Source organism: Trachurus japonicus, chromosome 1 (genome assembly GCF_045865225.1).
Source record: "Trachurus japonicus isolate A0001 chromosome 1, Traja_1.0".
NCBI lineage: Eukaryota > Metazoa > Chordata > Actinopteri > Carangiformes > Carangidae > Trachurus > Trachurus japonicus.
Window position 1 is genome coordinate 20,620,663 of NC_140907.1, and position 19,834 is coordinate 20,640,496.

Here is a 19,834-nt window from a genome sequence, read left to right on the forward strand (position 1 = left end):
ACAATTTTTCAAATTTTGGGAAAGGGAATATCCACTGATTTGAACTGCACATCTTCATACATTGTGACAGTAGCATGAACAGCATTTAGCAGCATTGAAGTCAACATCGGTATATACTTGCAATATAGCATAAGTAGGAGAATGAAACTAGCCAATACCCCGTAAAATGGCTTTTTTCATCACACAACGTGAAAAATTACAACTACACTTGGACCAGAGAGGTGGTCGATTGTTTAAAATTACAGCCACAGAATAGAGGGTTCTAGCTAAATTACGTAACAAGGAAGATGATGTCAGCACATAGCTTTAAAAAGCAAATAATAGCAAAAAATTTGTGAATAAATCCTCAGTGTTTTTACAGAACTACTAAACAAAACACATGAGGTCATTGCTGCGACTTACGAGAGGGAAAAAACCACAGGCAGTGGTTTTACAAATGTCGATATGGCACTAATTATGACCTTGCCTGGGAACAATGACAGCACGGAGCATACTTTTTCAAAGCTGGGACTAGTTAAAAATAGACTGAGCTGCACTATGGGCCAAAACAGACTGAATCACCTGTCTCTGATGTCCATTCAAAGTGACATATGCACAGCATGGGTTTGATCATCTGTCCCATTAAGGACTTTTCTGTCCTCTGTAGAGGAGAAAATTGTGTATCTAATATTGTGCTACTGTTGCATTACTGTTGTTTATATTCTCTGCTGTTGTTATGACTTGCTTTAATCAGGTGTTGGACAGTGCTTCAGTTTATGTCTCATTGTTAAAACAGAATGCAGGATATGAGGCCAAACCTAGGTAGTGCAGCACATTTAGTCAATGGCAGGTTATTTTTTGAGTAAGGGTGTTGCACTAAATCCCATAAAGGATTTCTTTAGTGAAGGAAAATGGTGAGATTTTACAGAATAAAATGTTTCTGTTTGATTGGCGACTATTGAGTTACCTCTAAAACTTGAATTGATATTTCATAATTTTTGGGAAGCTGGTAACAATTGTGTGGTTTGGATGGGATCACACAGTGTTGCACAGATGGTCGGAGCTTTTAAAACTGGTGTGTGAACCTGACATGTCGCTGATCTTGTGGACATCTAACACCTAAAACCATAGAGCACATTTACTGACTGCAAGTCAAATTTGTAATGTAAATGTAAGTCATCATCATTAAGCATGTCTACTGGATTCCCCCACTCTGCTTGGGATTTGTTCATCCATCCATCCACTATGCTGCTCATCCTTGCAGGTTCATGGGGGGACTGGAACCAATCTCAGCTGTAGGGGAGATGGGATGGGGGAGGGATATAGCCTGGTCACCAGTGTATGGGCTGTGGCACTTCGTCTTCATTTATCCCCCAAAACTCACCACTTTGCAGTTCAGATATACTCAGAGGTACCTTTTAGTTTTGTGTCTCACTTTGGTCACTAAGAATATAGATTTGATGTTCCTCAGTTTTTATTGTTAAAACAAAAAAAAGAGAACATGAGAACAGAATAAATGGTTTAATTTGTGTATCTGTAAATTCACCTTTACTTCTTGAAAACTGAAAAATTAAGAAAGGTAGTAAGGTGAAAGCAAAGGCAAAGGCAAAAAAATAAAAAGTAAAAAATAAAAAATAGCTCATAGGTTAGAATGACCACTCTGTGTACTCTGTAAAGTTTGCTTCTTTGCATTAAGACAAAAAAATAATAAAATATTACAATTGATCAGAAGTTTGTGAGGCATGAATTAAAAGACTAATTAATGTAAACAACACATTCTGAGGTCCTTTCCAGATAGTGTTATCTAAAGCGACCAGCAGAGGTCCTCACTGTTCCCACGTTGTTGTTCCCTTCATATTCTGCTATGTGATGAAGCTAAAGCAAAAGAAACCATCACACTCAGCTTTTATAGAGTGGCCGTTCTATCCTGTTTTCACAGTATTTCATTATTCACTGTTCCTTGTTTAAAACAAAATAAAAAAACAAAAAAGCAAAGCACTGGAACATGTAGCATGCAAAATATCCACATTTTTAACATTTTAACTCACATTTCAACAGCAGAGGACTAAAACTAAATCAGCATCAGGTGACAAATGAGCCCTGCATTATAGACGTTCTTGTTTGATATCATTAAAGCCATTAAAGACACACATTGAACACCACAAACACCAGAGCATTGAAACCTTCGACGCTCAGTAAAAACTCTCTCCATTGTTTGATCTCTTGACATTTAACAATGCAACAATGCTGTGTATCACTACAGTGCAGTAATATCTTCATCCTCCTGTGGGGTGTTGACCAGCGCCACCTCCTCCGAGCCTCCTAAGTTGTCGACACTGCTCTCTCCCTCCACAGCACTGCGGGGCAGCCCGCTCATTTCCTTCCCTTCCTCATCCTCCTCTTCCTCTGGTTTGTTCAGCGCCCTCTCTCTCAGGTCCTCACCCTCCATACTGGAGTAGTCGTCTGATGTATCGCTGTCCCCTTCCTGATCCTCCTTTTCTTTGGTCCTCGTTGCACTGCCTCCACTACTGCCTCCATCTCCCCCATCATCACTCCCCTGTCCTTCTTCCTCGTCCTCTCTCATCTGTGCCTCTTCATCATCTTCCTCCCCACCTCGCTTCCCCCCTTGCCAGAGTCGGAGCCCCATGCGGTCCTCCAGGTTCCCGACAGCGGTGGTCAGTCTCACTCTCCCACTACGAAGGAGCCTGAGGGCAGAGATGTCCTGCCCGGAGTACTTCTCCCATATGGCGTGGACGCATCCCACAAGGAGCATAACTATTATGATCACAAGCAGAACCATGAGAATATAGAACTTGCTTTCAGATTTATAGGGAGCCCCAGTGGTTCCTTGTGTGGTCCGTGTTGATGAGGGAGGTTTGGTTGCTTGGGTGGTTGTTGTGGTAAGTGGCTTTGCTGTGGCCGATGGAGATGACGAAGATGATGGTGATGGTGATGGTGATGATGATGGTGGTGATGGTGGTGATGGTGATGGTGATGATGTTGATGTATTGTTGGTTGAGATCTGATCCGCAGATAAAGAGTTTGGATCTTCAGCTCTAGAATTTGTATAGTCTTCTGGAGCAGTGGTAGTGACGTTTGGCCCCGTGGTTTGAGAAACTGCAGAAATCAAGGGACTTAATAAAGTCAGAAGTAGGATGGCCTTGGTCATCATGGTGCCTGTAAAAAGACAAAAAACAAAAACACACTTAGAAAAATGGCTTTATGCTAAAGTGACATTTATTATTATGTTATTGCATGGACTTTCTGAGAGGTTAGAAACCAACAGTTAGTGAGTCACGCTCACGCTCATTCTCACAAGTTGCAAAAGAATTTTAAAAGTTTCCAGTGACAGTGGAGGTGGCTTCAGAGACCATAAAGCTATGGGGTGTCTTAGTTTTGAATGAGTTTGTGATCCAAATCAATAAAGAAGTATCTAGATACCTGCAGTTTAAACAAGCAGGATATACCCAACTTTAGCTATGATGCTTGAAGAATAACAGTGTTGCAGCCTAATAAAAGCTCTTGTTTTGAATGACTTATTTTAATGACTGCATGTCTGCAGCGCTGTCAGTGCCAAACTTGTTTTGTTCTCTCACATGCATTCTGCACAGAAAAGGTGAAAACACACGCTAACAGCTTGTCGACAAATAAGATGTAAGGAAAATATGACATCATTTTGGTTACATAGCTGATAATGAGGGCAAGCCCACGAACACCACAAAGGTAAAAGATGTTTTAATCCCACACGGGTGGGAAGCTTCTGCTGTGTTTAGGTAGCTATAGCAACAAAGATGTATCTTTCCAGACGTAAGAGACAAGCATTGGTATCAGTATTAGCACTAGCCTAGGGCGCGTTAGCATTACCCTCACTAATAATAGTGGCCTGACGCACTTTTTGGAAAAGACCACATTTTTATTTTTATTTCAGTTTGCTGAATTATTTTTTCACTGCTAGTTTTAGTTCTAGTCTTAGTTAACTATAATAATCTTGGCCCTGAGTGCTTTTTTTGTATGAACACACTAGGTACAATAATTCAGTGTTTATTGGCTTTTTTTCATATCCTCCACTGCCTTGTATGGGCAGTTGTCATCAATTACTACATTACATTTCAGCATGTTTTAGGCTTTTGCCATGATATCATTTCCTATGGGTTTGAAGATATTGTAATGATACCAAAATTATAACTTTGATAGTTATAATTATCGTGACAAGTGACAACACTGGCCGCAGTAGTAGTGTGATAAATGTTGGGGCGGCACAGTGGTGCAGTGGTTAGCACTGCCTCACATAGCAAGAAGGGTTTCCCCATTGGGATGATCCTGCCACTGCGGTCTCCATTCCCGGGCTTGAGAGCCTTTCTGTGTGGAGAATATGAAAAGCCATAAACAGCCTGGCCTCTGTTTTGGGGACCTCTCCCAACTTGAGCCTGGAGCACGGGAGAGAGACAGAGACTCATCTACATGACCAAGCTGATGCTTATACTCACAAAGTAGCTCGTAGGTCCAGCACAGTGGTAGCGACAGGTAATTAGATGCAAAATTAGGAAATACCCTAGTGTGTAGGATGAGTCATCAAATATTTGAAATTGTTTTATAGGCAGAGAAAATACATTGTTTTTGATGTGGAAATACTCTGACTTTGTTCTTTTATTTTGACTTGACTTTGGCATAAATAAAGAAATAAATTAGCAATTAACATGCATGGGGAGACAGGATTAAAGATGGGAAAATACATTTCTCATTTCATGGCTTTTAAGGCCAAGATGTAGGTGGCACCTCTTTTTAAATGAGTCATTGTGTCCGTTGAACAGTTCACTACTGTAGTTACGGCAGACAGGCACCTAACATGCACTATGTTCCTTTACTTTTGGGGCTTTTTGGGACAGAAGACTAGAGTCCCTCAACAAATTGGAGGTGGAGAACCTGTTATAGTTGTTCAGTTGTGCAGTTATGACAAATCTGAGATTAATCAAACTCTGTGGTCTGGAGCTCAGCTGGTAATCCACAGTTACAGTTGCTCGGTTTATGACTCTGTCCACATGATGCCTGCTATAAAACACTGTCACCAAGCAGGAGTCTGTAACCCAGTGTTATTCTCTGACTGGAGGAGTTTTCAGTAGGACCCCAATGCACGCATGGCGGGAACAAAAAGAGGGCACACAGTGCTCTGAGTCAGGATGTGGTTGTGTCTGTGCACCTCATATATGTCTGTGTAACATAACAGGAAATGAAGTTTTTGCAGTTTCGTGCAGCTCTGCATTGAAAAGCAACTGTCAGTAAGCAGGTGGGTGTCTCACACGGGCATCGCTGCATTGTAACCGTGATGTTCAAATTGACACCTCTTTCTTTCTCCTTGAATAAACCACAGGGGCAAAGGCCTTGTACCCATTGTACTGTGAACCACCATGATGTGTCCAAACCTCACGTAGAGTCACAGAGAACAAAAGTCAGTGCAAAAAATTCAGTGCAGATTCTTGCACATACCACAAGACTGCATTTTACGTAATGGTGTTAAACATAGCTATATATATGGTGCACCCATGGAAAAACATGTGGGTGAGTGTGAACTTTTTAATAACTTGACTAAAGGACTATAGGACAGCCTCAATAACACTTATACAACAGCAGCCTTTCAGTCTGATCTCAGGGGAACTTTAAGAAAGTTTGTCTGCCTGTAAGTCTTAGAATATGAACCATTCACATTAAATTGTGTCATAATTCCTCTGTGAAGTCTTCAGGTATGGATAAAAAGTCTTGAACTTTGACCTTTCATTACTAAAATCTAATCAGGACCTATGTGTCAAATGTGAAAGGATCCTATGAGAGGTTCCCAAGATATCACATTCAACACACTGCAATTTAAGAAAACACAAACAAATTTGTAAAATCTCATATAATCAATTTTGCAACATGTGCTAAACATACACACAGTACAGCATTGTTTCCTGTTGCAGCGTGTTGAGCCAATTTACTGTTGAACTTTGATGACTAAAATGTATTCAGGTCATCCTTCAATCCAGGTGAATGTTTGCACCAAATCTGAGGAAGAGTTGGTTCAGTGTTCTGCATTTGACAGAATGAGATGGATGGCCAGAGCTGAAGAGGGTTGGATATATTTGAGGGTCTGTGGTGATACATTAGTCATAAATTGTGATGTGAAAAAATAAATACTTTTCTCTGCTGATTTGGATGATTAATACAAAAATCAATCTAGCCTGGTTCACTCTCATTAGCTCATGGTACTGTTTTTGTATGACCACTGACAGAAACGCGCACAGTCCAATTTCAGATGAATATTATTTCAATTGAGTAGAAGATATTTAAAAAGAAAAACCTACAGACACTGTCTTTGTCTCTTTTTCATCTGATTTGATACAATAATACAAAAATTCAATTTCTATCAACTTCTATTGAACATAGTTCAGTCAGTTACAAACTATAAGAGGCTGTTCAAAAAAAAAGGAAAAGTAGGTACTTGTGAATAAGGGGAGGGCTGACAGCACAGGGAGGGTTAAAAAACTGACCAACAGGATGTTTCACTAGTAATCAGTCTGTTGGAGAGAAAACACAAAGATGTGGATCGATTCAGCCGAAGGCGAAAGAAGGTAGTCAAAGTGGAAACGGTAACATCATCAGCAAAGAAGCAACCAGGCATACTTCCTTCTGTGTGAGACCATAAACCAATGTAAAGGCAAACCCAAAGTTTGTACCTACCTGCCGAGGTGGTCATCCAGAGGTGAGATGGACTCAATAAAAAATAAAGAGTGTGAGAGTGAAGGAGATGAAGCTGTGAATGAGGGTGTGAGGAGAAAGGGTTTGAAAAGAGAGGAGGAGAGGACGTGGGCGGGAGCAGTCAGAATAAGATCGAGATTGAATGTGTGAAGGTTTCAGTGGCTTCACAGAACCAGGTCACACGATCATAGACCTCCATCCGACTCCCTGTGACTTCACAAAACAAATCCACTGCTACAATATTACCTGCAGCTTGTTTTGTTAATTTCTTTTACTTGGGTCATCTGGCCCATGTGCCTCTCCCACAGATTCAAATGCGTTTCCATTTCTGAGGCACAACTCATGCACAATGGCACAAGCAACTACAGCCTGGACTGCAACAGCGGGGTGCACTCCCACGGCATCGAAAAATAAGGTCTCCATAATGCCAGACGCCCTCTCAATCGCACAACGGGCCTTTGCGTGGTGGCATGATTCGCACGGAAACGGCGCCTCTCACTGGCTCCCTGTAATGATGATGTGATGAGTGCAACAGGTTCACATGGACAGGGATATCCACCATCCGACTTGGATGCTTCAGGTGTGTCTTTGGACGTACAGAGCGCTGTTTCTAAGGACTCATCATAACAGGAGTCTGTCTGTCTAGCCCACAAATGTGTCCAACAGCTGACACACTGATGGTCTCACACCACTTGTATCTGATCAGATTTTGTGTTAAAGTAACACTGAGCATGTGCACTTGGGGGTCTGATCCATACTTGTCAGCCAGATGTTCAGAGGGAGAGCCTGATGACTTCATGTGCAGCTCTGTGGACGACAGACTGTGGAGCGTGTGATGCTAAAACAGCAACACCTGAAGTTCCAGACCACGACCCCAGCTGTGGTCGAACGGAGGGTGGAGGGTACGAGTCAGATGGGCTACGAGAGTCTCGAGAGGCGGAAGTCTGGTTGCAAGTGACTATGGCAACAAAGTGCAGCTCTCAGACAGGAAAGCTGCAGTTTTAGCAGACAGTGATAAGATTGTTGGCAGCGCTGTATAAAACGAAATCTCTGACTAAAAAAGTGTGACAGCACAGATACGTGCCGTTAACGTCCTGTGATGTTAAAACAAAACTGTCACGCCTAAGTTTCCCCAGGAGGTGGGGCAGTCTGCCATGTGGGAGTGAATTCTGTTTGTCCTATATAGTCATCTATTTTGAATATGCATAGACAGGCTGAGCATTTTCACTTACGTCTCGCTAATGTGGCGAGAGCAGCACAGCACAGCTTAGGTTTCTCTGTTTCTTTTTGTATCAAACGGACATAGTGAGGACGAAGAAAGACAGATCAACATTTGGTGACATCGAGAACCTGCCACCGTCTTTTTAAAAAGATAATTAATCATTTTTCATGGATGCTCATCTGTCCTTGTTAAGCAGCTTACTTACGCTTAAGTGTTGATGAAAGGACTCGGTACGTCTCTGTTACTTATTCCTGATGGTGAGAATTTTAAACGATTTCTAGCAATGCAAAAAACAACTTCCTATATTAGTGTTTCATCCAAATTCATGTGGATCATGTGAGAACAGAGACACATCCTCTTTCTCTCTCTGCCACTTGACAGTCACTGAAAGTGCTCGTTTCAGGAGTTTAAATTGAGGGTGTACGTCAATCCCAGTCTTAGAAAGACCACCTGCCAAATTAATCGTTACACTCTCCATCCAGTTACATCAAACTCCTACAAATTCAAAGTAATTTATTGTGCAATTAGTCTATTTTGAAGTAAAAGTACCTACAGCAATGTAAAAACTGATATGATAATAAAAAAAACTGATACTACTATTATTACTATTATTATCATTATAATTGATTCTGTATAAGACTATGAGATGATTACACAGATGTGCTGTTGTATCCAAATCATCTATAGCCATTGAATTGATTTACATTGTTCCTTCCATTGTTTCTGATCATACTCAGTAGACGATCCCCCCTCAGATTATGAATTTATCATCATTATTTGATTTTCTTACTCTGCTCCAATATGTCTCCTATTATTCTATGTTCATAACTCCATCATTATCTTTTTTCCCTGTGTGTACTGTACATGTATGAGATTCATTAAGGTGCCCATATAGTTAATACATGTGGCATCAGCTTTTTGAAACATGCTTTTCACTTAAATAATTATGACATCAGGTTTTGGGAGAAAACTCCTGTTATTTTAGTGCAGCAAATGAAGTCCATAATGTCCATGTTCTTAAAATCAAGGCAGGGAAGAAGTGCTTAGAAAGCGGCATCACCAGGAAAATCAGTGCCCACAAGTACTTTCTCTTTGACTGGTTGTTGTACGTGAATTTTGTCCTCGTTTTCTATCCATGCATGACTTCACGGATACAGTAAATGGCAAACTGGGCATAATAACTGAGACTTTCCAGAAGGAAGTCTCAGTTATTATTTTTTCCAAAGTTTACCTCACAACTGTTTCCTTGACTGAATCAGACTCATTAAACTCAGAGTGTTTTATGGCCACTTATGTGGGATGGGTTAGATGGTATATACTGATATACGGGTGTTCCCCTGACCTGCATTGAAATGACCACTGTATTACTTGGAAGTGCAAATCATAATGTAATTAGTCATGTGACAAATGTCAATGTCATTTAACAAATATACAACTCCACCCACCTGTTAGTTCACAGAAGAGAATTTATCTTTACGTTTGCAGTTATAATGAGCATTTCATTTGCCATGTGGAGGTTAGACTTTACATTTTTATTACTCTGGGGGCCTCATTTAGAAATAAGGAAGAAACAAGGACACCATCACAAGAGAGAAAAAACAGAGTCATAACAAATAAAACTAAATGACCGGTAGCCTATATCATTTGAAAGGGTTCTCATCACAAACAATCAGATCTTCACCCTCCACAGACAAATTTAAAACTAAAAACATATCTCTTCTCTTTGGTTTTTAATTCAGTGTCATGCTTCTCTCTCTCTCTCTCCTTGTGTTTGTCTTGTTTTGTGTGAATTTGAATATTGTATGTAAAGCACTTTGGTCAACATCTGTTGTTTTTAAATGTGCTCTAGAAATAAAGCTGACTTGACTTGACGTGGTCTCTGTCTAAATGCTCCTTCATATTAGTGTTTCAAGGTGCACTCATTCTGTCATCAGTTTTGTTTTTATGGATCACATCACCTCTTTCACACCGTATTTTGTTAAATAACAACAGTTTTACATAAGCTTCTTGTTGTCAGAGTGGGTGCCAGACCAAACTTTTCTTTTCTATCTCTTCTTCATCAGATGCTTTGTGTTGATTTGTGGCCTCCTTGACTAGTTTCGGTCAACTCCCATAAGTCCACATCGATTCCAGTTAAGGAGGCAGTTTGAACTTCTGTTTGCCCTCAGTGAAAGATTTCCTGGGACATTCCACCACTTAGCAAATGTTTTATTGACATGAGTCAGTCATCATAGTGGGAAGTGAAGCAGGAAAAATCATCTGTCTTACTGCAACACAACACACCACTGACACGGGAGGCAAAGTCCACATGTTTTATTGTGTGCTCGAGCCGAGTGTGTGTATAAAAAGCGCAGAGCAACACTCATCCTCCACACACCTTGACCAGCTCCTCACACTTACTTGACTGCTGCTTCCCTGTGAGTAAGTGTTACTGTGTGTTACTATTTGTCTGGATCTGTTACATTGCATTAATGATCTCTGTGTATTGTCACGACTTGTTAACACTGATGTTTTGTGAAACTCTTCCTCCCTCTAGTTGTTCATCACTGTTGTTGATCATGAAGACTTTACTGATGCTCTCCGTTCTTCTCTGTGCGGCTCTGTTTGTTCAGGCTGCATCAGGTAAGACAGAGCACTGATACATCATCTCTTTAATCCAAATTAATCTGCCGTGATCTTCAGGGCTGAGGATTAAACGTATATCTCTAGAATCCTAAAATGTCTTGTCATTAGATACCTTTAGAAGTGGACTCATTGATATCATTAGCGTGAGGGATCAATCGATTCATCAGACTATGGCTCTAATATTGCTGTCTTGTGTTCTTTTTGTCAAAAACAGATTTGATCAAACTAGTTTTAAAAAAGTATCAACAGTAGAGTAACATGTTTTTGAATGATATCCACTGTAGAAATGTGGCTGATCTGCATGAATCCACTTTGCTGTTTTGTCTTCAGTTGTTCCAGCTGAAGCTGCTGCTGCTGTGCAACAGGAGAACAACGCTGCACCTGAACCAGGTAGCCTAATGGGCACATTTTTATTGGAAATCTTTCTTTTCATCTGGACTCAGACCACAGATCACTGCAGAGTGTGTCATTTATGTGTCTCTTCTTTCATAAAACAAGTTCTTTGTATCACTGTTGAAGTGTCCCAGCACAGACAATAGTACAACAGGTATTACTGCTGCTTCATTAGGCCTAAGCCTTGAAAAATGTATAATGGGCTATTAAAAATTTGCTGTTGATCCGTCTATCAGCTATGTGCATCTACATTGAGTGATGTCTGACAGGACCCATTAACCTCACAGGCCTTGTGTTGCTTGTTTTACAGAGGTGGATCCTGACACTGCTGTTGCTGCTGGTGCAGCAGCTCCTCCTCGTCAAGGTGAAAACAACACACAACCGTCACAGTACCACGCGAAGCCGCTGTGAGACATTGGCAGCCATTTTGTTATTTATTTGTTCTCATGGTTTGTTCACCCTCATCATCATTTTCAGCTCGTTTCCAATTCTGCCTCACTGGTTGGGAGAGTTTTGCTGGCAGCTGCTACTACTTAGGAAACATTTATGAGAGCTGGACAAACGCTGAGGTAATAAAACATTTCATTCATAAAAGAGAAGAGCGGGAAGGGTTGCAGGTTGCAGCTCTTTCTTAGCTTCATTTATGTGCAGTGTAAAAAAGTAAATCCATCTCTCCTGTCCATCCTGCAGCAATACTGTGCTGCATTCGGTGGTAATCTGGCCTCAGTCCACGACATATGGCAGTATAACTTTCTCCAGCGCCTGGTGAGGAATGGTGGCCATGCATTTGCCTGGATTGGAGGTTACCACTTTGAGGTGTGTACAAATATTTGAAATGCTTGTAGCCTGTGAACTGATTTCAGTGGCTATAATTTGCTGTGAGGTATTACTCATTTTTATTTAGTTTATAGTTTTTAGGGTTTCTTGTGAAACTGGTGCAGGCTGTGTTTAGTCATGAATGTTGAAATGTCACACAACTCAAAGTGACTTTCCCCCAGGATGGGTGGAGATGGGTTGACGGCTCACGGTTTGACTACAACAACTGGGAGCTGACGAGCCCCACTGACATTTACAAGTGCCTGCAGCTCAACACTCAGGGTGAGAACAGAAAACACGTGCAGAAAGACAAACACTCAACAAAGCACAGAGACCTGTTTCTACCATACTGATGTTATTTTATCGATTCGACACTGATGATGATGATGATGATTTTGTCTTTACAGAATCCAAGGGTTGGTCCAACCATGGCTGCACCACGCCGTTTCCATTTGTGTGTCAGGTCAAACGGTCAAGCTGTTAAGTCGTCTATGTCACTGCTGCTGCCCACTGAAGATAATACTGAACCTACTGATTGTTCATTAAAGCACTGTACGTCACTTTTAAGTGTTATATATATGTTGTATATGCGGAATAAAAATGTCTGTTAATTTAATTAATGAGTTACTGTTCTTCTTTCTGGAGTTTAATGGGGTTTGAGATCAAAATCATAATTCATTCACGGGGAGGTAAAGTATCAGTGACATTAGTGGAACTGGACCTGGCTCTCATTGGACTCTTTTAAAATGGGGGTCTACAGAGACTGACTCACTGTTGGAGCCAGATTCTAGGGGTCATTGGAGGAACTGCAGGTTTTTGGCTTCATATTTCAACCTCTGAGGGTCATGCTCGGTTTAGACATGTTCAGACCTGATATTAACATCAGTCTCTGGTGATCTGATCACATATGGTCTTCACTTTCTACAGATTTAAGCGGTGGGTCTTCCTCAAACTGAGTGAAAAAAGATGTGGTCTTTCTTTCTCCTAATGACGGCAAAGTAAAAGTCACTGTGCATCTGTTAGAAACCTGTCACCCATGGCAGCTTCAGACTTGTTTTTGTACCTGGAGACTACATGAACCACACAGACACAGAGCCCAGTTCATCTCAACCATATGTTTACTGAAAACATATAAAAAAAATAGCTCTTCACTATCACGTTAGGATTAGGTCACATGACATGTTAAAATCAACACTCTGTGGAAAAGACACAAGAAAATGAAACTGAAGAAATCATTTCAACTTATTTTCTGAAACTAGTTGGATGTTTTATTCCATGTGGTTTTGGTCTGATCTTCAACAGTCTGTGATGCAAGTGATTTCAGGAAAGATAACCGTAAGAGAGAGGTCTTTGAATCATCCGAGATAGAAGCTGTTAGTGTGTGATTAATACTGATTTAGTGCTACTACTGATCAGACAGAGGCTAAACAGGAGTGTTCCTCTGAGACTGAGCTGCATCTGAGACGACACCATCCTTCACAAGAAGCTCATCACAGTCCCCTTCTTCCCCACCTGTTGCGGCTGCAGCGCATGGAACTGAATCACAATCCTGTTGATCAGAAAACATTGTCAGTCTCTGCACTTAACAACCTCCCGCTGTAACCTGTTGTACAGACCCCCACCCAAACCACAGCCCCCCTTTTCTACGTGTGTGATAATGTTTTTTGTTTTTGTTTTGTTTTGGCATCTATATCAATCACTCAAATATGACAAAGAGGCACAACAGCACAGTTAAAGACTTGTCACTTCCTGTCTCGGACAGCAGGAAATATACAGATACATCTTCATCAATTTTTGACTACACATGCACTGCAAAAAAATGACAACACAGCAGAGGAGGTTTCATGGGACACTAAAAACATTATGAACCTGGCTTCAGTGCTGATCACTAATTTTTGAATATCAAGCAGCAGGTTCGCCACTTTCGCCACTGGTGGAAAAACTAACAAAAAATTGACCTACTTGCACACAGCAGTCTAGTTTTTCCTAAAGAACCGTGCTGTTTGTACTGATTTGGAAATGTTTGCTGAATGTGGAGTGAATGAAGAGCAGACGGTGGTTTCATTGTTTCAGTAGGATGTGTGCAGCTCACCTGTCTTCAGCCAGACCGAGTTCTTTGGTCAGGAACTCAAAGATCTTGGCGCTGTGCTCCTTGTTTTTCTCGGCAGTGTCGGTCACACCGATGGCAGACACCGACAGCATCACACATGGAGAGCAGGAGCCTCCAATCAGCATCGGCAGCCCCGGGGTCACCACCAAATTCATCCTCTGGGAGATAAAAAAAAGTCAGGTATAAGTGTGTATTTGGTTAATTTAAAGGGCATTGTTACTGGTTGGTGAGAGCCCATTTAAGTTCCTGCAAATCCCACTTAAAACACATTGGACACCACTTTTCTACACAGTGCATGAGCCCTGTGGTCTGAAATCACATTCAAACCTGGAAATAAGATTCTTCAGTATAATTTTCTTAAGTTCTGATTGTTCATTTGGTTTCTTTCAGTGTTTGATATTTTTTAATAAATTATTTAAACACAAAACAGTAAGCCACCCTATTGGAGTAAGACAGCAGAGGCCACGCCCACCCCACGAAACGCCCTAACCTCCCAGCCAATGACAAACGGGGCAGCCCCTGAGGGGGGCGTCCTGTCCTGTGAGGTGCTGCAGGATGAAGCTGGAGTTTATTACGGGCATTAATCAGTGCAGTCATTGTGAGCTGGTCAACAGGTCAAAAGCATATTAGTCTGATATAACAATGTCCCTCTCACACAGTTATTAACATTGATAGCGATCTGCTGATCAGCAGAAACGGCAGCAGCCTCTATTCACATGACAGAAGTTGGTTTGTTTTAATTCAGTAAATGCAAAGTTATACTTTACTGCATCCACCTGATTAATCAATTATAAATTATCACTTAGGTAGCACATGCTTCAAGCCACAGTTTTATTTATTAATCTATGAACTTCACTTTATTTTCCCATTCAGATTGTTCGTGTAATAGTAACAGTGTGGTCGGCTGTACACAGTTATTAAACAGGCAGAGGCTGTCTGTAATATTAGACAGTGTGAGCTGAGCAGCCACAGGCCCACGGTGACAGAGAGGGACAGAGGTGAAAAAGTGACTCACGTCCTCCGGTTTCCCGAGAGCGGCCGCGGTGCTGCTGCACAGCTTCTTCAGGAAGTCCTCCGAGAAGGAGCTGGACGGCAGGTTGGTCTGCAGATCGATGAAAGGCATGTCAGCGGCTGCAGTCTGCTCGACGGACAGTGAGAGGGACCGAGGAGCACACACAGACCCGACAGACTTCTTCCGGTTTACGCTTTCAAAGTAAGAGACAGAGACCACCAGAGACAGTTGACACGGAGACGGTTCAATTATCTCCACACTCAGAACTCAGTCTGTGCTGCAAATCACGATATAAAAAAAGAAAAAATAGATAAACAGTACAGTATACTGTGGTAATAGCTACAACGAGAGGAAGTAGCCTACTTTTCTACGATGCTGTATGAAACACAGTTTCTGTGATACTCCACACGTGAAGGTGGTTTCACCGAACGTCTCTGGTTTCACTAAGATTTTACCTACAGGAAGTGCTTTTATTTTGAAACACCACAGAAAACATTACATACCGTAGGCTACCATTCTGAACCAACTCCACTGTTTTGGTTAAACCATGAACATTTTTAAGCTGTTTGACTAAGGTTTTAGATCTCATATCCTCTTTTTGCTGAAATTTTAACACAATTTAACTCGCTGAAACACAGGCTGTAAAAGTTAAAACAGTTAGTGAGTCCATCCCATAGACACAGCAGTTCAAAACCGTTCAGACCAAATTGCATATGAGATGTGTAACCAAACAAAAGCAGTACTCAGGATAGTTTGTAAGACACAATAGAGGAGTGATCAAAAATACTTTGATTACTTACATTGCGAAAACTGTCATTTCATTGAGTTGTGAACATTTTTTAGAAGATTTCTGGAGCAACGTGCTAGCACATTATTTTCCATTTTTTCTACTTAGTGTATAATGAATGATCTGTATTTGTCTGGTTTGTGTATGGTCTGAAGGCGGTTTGATTTTGAGATCAACTGTTTTGAGATGTGTGTGTTTGCTTTTGCAAGAGGAGTCAGAGCTTTGGCATAAATAGCTTGACTAGTATTGAGTCTTGAGAAAGCATATAAGGTTTCAACATATGGGTTTTTAGCAGCTGTGAAAAACTGTATGCAGCAAAAAGTTTTATTTCAGTTCTAATTTAAATGTGAGTCTCTCCAAACTTCTGGGCTTGGAGAACGCAATCTACAACAGTGACACCAACAGAGAGGAGAAATGTTGTATCATGTCCCTTTGAAATGTGTTGTATGAATTTGTAATAAACGAGTAGTTTAATATAACCACCTTTAGCAACTTGTTTAAATTTAAGTAATTTACGTGTAAGAATGTGACTTGACAGAAAAAAACCCACACATACTGACAGAATGCTATTTATTAAATGTATGTCACAGTCGATTATCAAACACATCTTACACAGCAGCCATCAGTCATACAGAACCAACACGCTTTGTTATGTAGTATCTACAACATGTCTACAGTCCATTTCATGACTGACATCAATAGGCCAGGACAGCAGCATGCGTCCTTCACACCAGTGACGTCACACCTACAGAAACATAGAAAAGAAGAGGTTGACATGAGTAACACTAAAATCATGTGGTAAAAAATGTAGTGTTTTATATGAAGAATTTCACAACTATTTTTTAAATGATTTAATCCTTTACATAAACAAATAAATGTGGACGGACAGAAAACATTTGTTTCTCATTAGTCAAGCTCGCACTTAGTTTTTAATCTTTTAAAATAATTGAGTGAAATGACATTTTAATTTCGATGTTTTCGGCAGCTCAGTCTGCAGCTCTTCCAAGCTCAGTGTGAGCATGTGATACAGCCGACGGTGAAACATCCTGTGACCTTTAGAGCTGAGGGAATGATGTGGCTTCAGCAGCAGAGCCTTATAGATAGATTTAAAATCAAGACTCGGCCTTGGTGGGACACATGCACTGACCTTCAGGGACAGACACAACACTTAGGATGTGTTGTGTCTGTGTGTGGTGGCTGCCGACATGTTGATTTTCACTTTGGCACCAATGTTAACTACGGCTGTGATTACTTAGTGATTAAAATTGATTAGCAAAATAGTTAGCAACTAATTTAATAATCAATTAGGTGGGTCTACGTTATCAAACAGAGAAATGCAGTGGCTGTGATGGGATTAAAGCAGCACAAAGCTTGAAGCCGACCATTCTGTAACTGCTGTCGCTGCTGTTTTATTTTATGTCATTGCATGTATGTATGTATTCATGGCTTTGTTTTTTTAACCCTGTAAAGCACTTTGTGAGTTTCTCTCCGTGAGAAGTGCTATACAAATAAATGCTACTTAGATACAGGGTTTTCCCTCGGGGCCGGCCAAATAGATTAATTAAAGCATTAAAGCATTTCCATGTATGAGTCTATTAAGCTGTTACGTTAGAAAGAGAAAGAAGGACGGTGAGCGTGGAGGAGCTGTGGTTAGTCCCATCACCACCTTTTAAGCTTCAAGTTTCTTTGGGGGTTTATTGAATAATTGCCTGTACTCCAGTACTGGAGTCAATAAAAATGCTGGTTACATGTTTCCATCCGTATTGTGCCGTTTCATAATCCACCACAGACTCACCGTGGGAGTACTTGCACTGTTTGAGTGCCTCGTTGAAGCCCTCACATAGAGTCAGGTCAGACTGGTTGGTGGCACAGTCCAGGAACTGTTTGACCTCGAAGTGACAGGGGCCTGTCTGGGCGCCGGGCGCAGGCCGGGGGGTCTCCTGCAGACAGACGAGCAGGGGAAAGGAAACACACCACACATACATGAGTCAGAATCTCACATTCACACAGATGGGATTATTTCAGTGACTGAGGCCACAACTTTAGCCACAACAGTGTTGGTGTTAACTTTAACCAACAAGCACGTTTGTCTTCATATCAGGGATGTTATCCTGATTCTCTGTTCAACCACACACCACTTCGTACCTGCTTTGCTGGCTCCGGACTGCTGCTGCTGCTGCTGCTGCTGCCACCGAAGGCTCCTGTGAGGGCGCTGCCGACAACGTGGCCTACAGCCGAGCCGACCGCCACCCCCGCGGCTGTCGTAGCCATCTGCGCCATGAGGCCTGGCCCCTGGGACTGAACTGGAGCTGGGGCCAAGGAGGCCGGAGGTGGATGAGAAGGGACGGGCGCATGGGATGGAGCTGGGCTACAAATAGAACAAAAAGAATTAAATTACAGTGTATAAAAGAGGCTTAGAGAGACATTAAGTAATCTACCGTATCAGTCACAACAACCTTGAGAGTACTGCCACCTTCAGCCACGTAAGTCATTCAATATATCTCCATTAAACTCACTCAGTTCCTGAGGAAACTCGTTTTGTTTTGCCCCTCTCACCACAAGGAGTTTGGTTCATTTGCAGCCATGACGCCCAAACAAACCACTGCAATTTTTCAGAAAAAGCATACAAATACACACTCACAAAACACAACAAAAGTATTTCCAGTGGACACTAGAAAGTGGGGAAGATGACAGGGATGTGTTGTTCAATGCCCACTTTTGACTTTGAGGATAAAAACATTGAATAACAAGTGAGTCCCTTTAGATTCACCCCCCCCCCCCCCTTTTTTTTCAGATAGTAACCCAGGTCACTGTGATTAGGATTACACCTTCATGGAGGCCCTCTTCAAACCCAAGTCTGTGTCTGCTGGAAACCCTTGTTGTACTGTAAGGCTGACTTTGCGGCATGTTTGTGTGTTTGTGTATTTGCATTTCCATTTCAAGTTGAGCTCTCCGGGCCTCCATACAAAGTGGAGCCATGACTGTTGTCTGATGCAAGATGTACTTGACAGGGTTCAAGCCTCTGGCAGCCGGCACAGCTCCCTCTCTGACTGTGGATCTGGATCTGCCTTGACTCATCAGCTTTCCTGACCTTGTGGAGCCCTCACATGACGTCACAGGGGCTCCACTCCACGACCTGTGACGCAGCAGGAGGTTTAGGGCAGCACGCGCCTACAGCTAACAATCAAGTTACTTATCTTAGTTTTATATAAGAAACTGACAGTCAGTGACGTCTCCGTGAGGACTTAGGCTACTTCTCACTCAGTTTAAAAACACTGCACACGAGACTCCGTGATTATCCCCACGAGACCCCCTGTATGTCCCACCACCAGTCCAGCCGGAGTCCTCTGACACCGGTCAGTTAGGGACACACACACACACATGTGTTTATTACCTGGCAGGAGCTGAGCGACTGCGGCTTCCTCTCGCCATGTCTCACACCAAGGGGGTTTACGCTCGTGAAATCACCGGTCCAGGAGGCTCACGCGTTATTTCCACACCGTGCAGCTGAGCTGTCCTCTCACACACACACACCGCTCCTCTTCAGCAGCTCGGGCAACACGTAACTGACCTTGTGCAGACAGCACCGTCCGTCGGCGAAGTGCTCAAGTATCGCGAGACTTCTTCATCACGGCAGCCGACATCCAGGAGGAAGTTGCAATATGTTTTGGTGTCATTCAACAGGTCTACATTACTTTTCATCTTCTTCTTATTCCTGACCTGTCTAAATGACATTTTGACATCAGAATGTTTATAAGAAAAGTGACTCTTAATAAGGATGTGGATAATGTAATAAAATCGCTGTGTCTATTGGGTAAAGCCTAAAGCTAGATTTCTTCAATTTACTAGAAACTCTGTTTTATGTTGAACTCGTTTAATTTTTTATATAATTTGTTACATTGTACTTTTTTGTCTACTCGTTTAAATGTCATACTTTTTAGCACTACATCACAAAATATAGAGCTCTTTCATGAAGGAAAAAATCAAATATTTTGAGATTATTTAGGAGATTCTGGTTTTGAGTCCATTAAAAGGTGTGGAGGATCTTCTCCAGCTCTCTCTCACAGTTCAGGTGTGAATGTGGAGCTGGTGGATGGATCATGGACCGTCTCCTCCTCGTACTGTCTCTGACTCACCCACGTGGAGCAGCTCAGGCCT

General features: G+C 41.8%; 4 protein-coding genes across 5 annotated transcripts; 1 reads left to right on the forward strand and 3 right to left on the reverse strand.

Moving 5' to 3' along the window:
- Nucleotides 1-1,547: 1,547 nt before the first annotated feature.
- Nucleotides 1,548-6,862, reverse strand: LOC146991842 (uncharacterized). The gene is made up of 2 exons (XM_085792047.1): nt 6,694-6,862; nt 1,548-3,156 (listed from the first exon to the last, which is right to left on the reverse strand). Exons 1-2 carry the CDS (start codon nt 6,707-6,709, stop codon nt 2,237-2,239), a joined length of 936 nt encoding a protein of 311 aa, XP_085648173.1. The 5' UTR covers nt 6,710-6,862; the 3' UTR covers nt 1,548-2,236.
- A 684-nt stretch (nt 6,863-7,546) lies between these two features.
- LOC146991843 (snaclec coagulation factor IX/factor X-binding protein subunit A-like) lies at nt 7,547-12,375 on the forward strand. The gene is made up of 7 exons (XM_085789138.1): nt 7,547-7,613; nt 10,889-10,948; nt 11,262-11,315; nt 11,429-11,520; nt 11,642-11,767; nt 11,950-12,049; nt 12,175-12,375. The coding sequence occupies exons 1-7, from the start codon at nt 7,547-7,549 to the stop codon at nt 12,249-12,251; spliced, it is 576 nt and encodes a 191-aa protein (XP_085645264.1). The 3' UTR covers nt 12,252-12,375.
- Nucleotides 12,376-12,867: 492 nt separating this feature from the next.
- Nucleotides 12,868-15,029, reverse strand: LOC146991844 (D-dopachrome decarboxylase-A-like). The gene is made up of 3 exons (XM_085779667.1): nt 14,893-15,029; nt 13,860-14,035; nt 12,868-13,316 (listed from the first exon to the last, which is right to left on the reverse strand). The coding sequence occupies exons 1-3, from the start codon at nt 14,998-15,000 to the stop codon at nt 13,244-13,246; spliced, it is 357 nt and encodes a 118-aa protein (XP_085635793.1). The 5' UTR covers nt 15,001-15,029; the 3' UTR covers nt 12,868-13,243.
- Nucleotides 15,030-16,242: 1,213 nt separating this feature from the next.
- chchd10 (coiled-coil-helix-coiled-coil-helix domain containing 10) lies at nt 16,243-19,367 on the reverse strand. 2 transcript variants are annotated; one of them, XM_085779689.1, is made up of 4 exons: nt 19,071-19,367; nt 17,822-18,044; nt 17,472-17,613; nt 16,243-16,421 (listed from the first exon to the last, which is right to left on the reverse strand). In XM_085779689.1, exons 1-4 carry the CDS (start codon nt 19,106-19,108, stop codon nt 16,402-16,404), a joined length of 423 nt encoding a protein of 140 aa, XP_085635815.1. In that variant the 5' UTR covers nt 19,109-19,367; the 3' UTR covers nt 16,243-16,401. The 2 variants fall into 2 exon arrangements, with proteins under 2 accessions (XP_085635815.1, XP_085635806.1); XM_085779680.1 differs by having other exon boundaries at nt 17,472-17,616.
- Nucleotides 19,368-19,834: the final 467 nt, after the last annotated feature.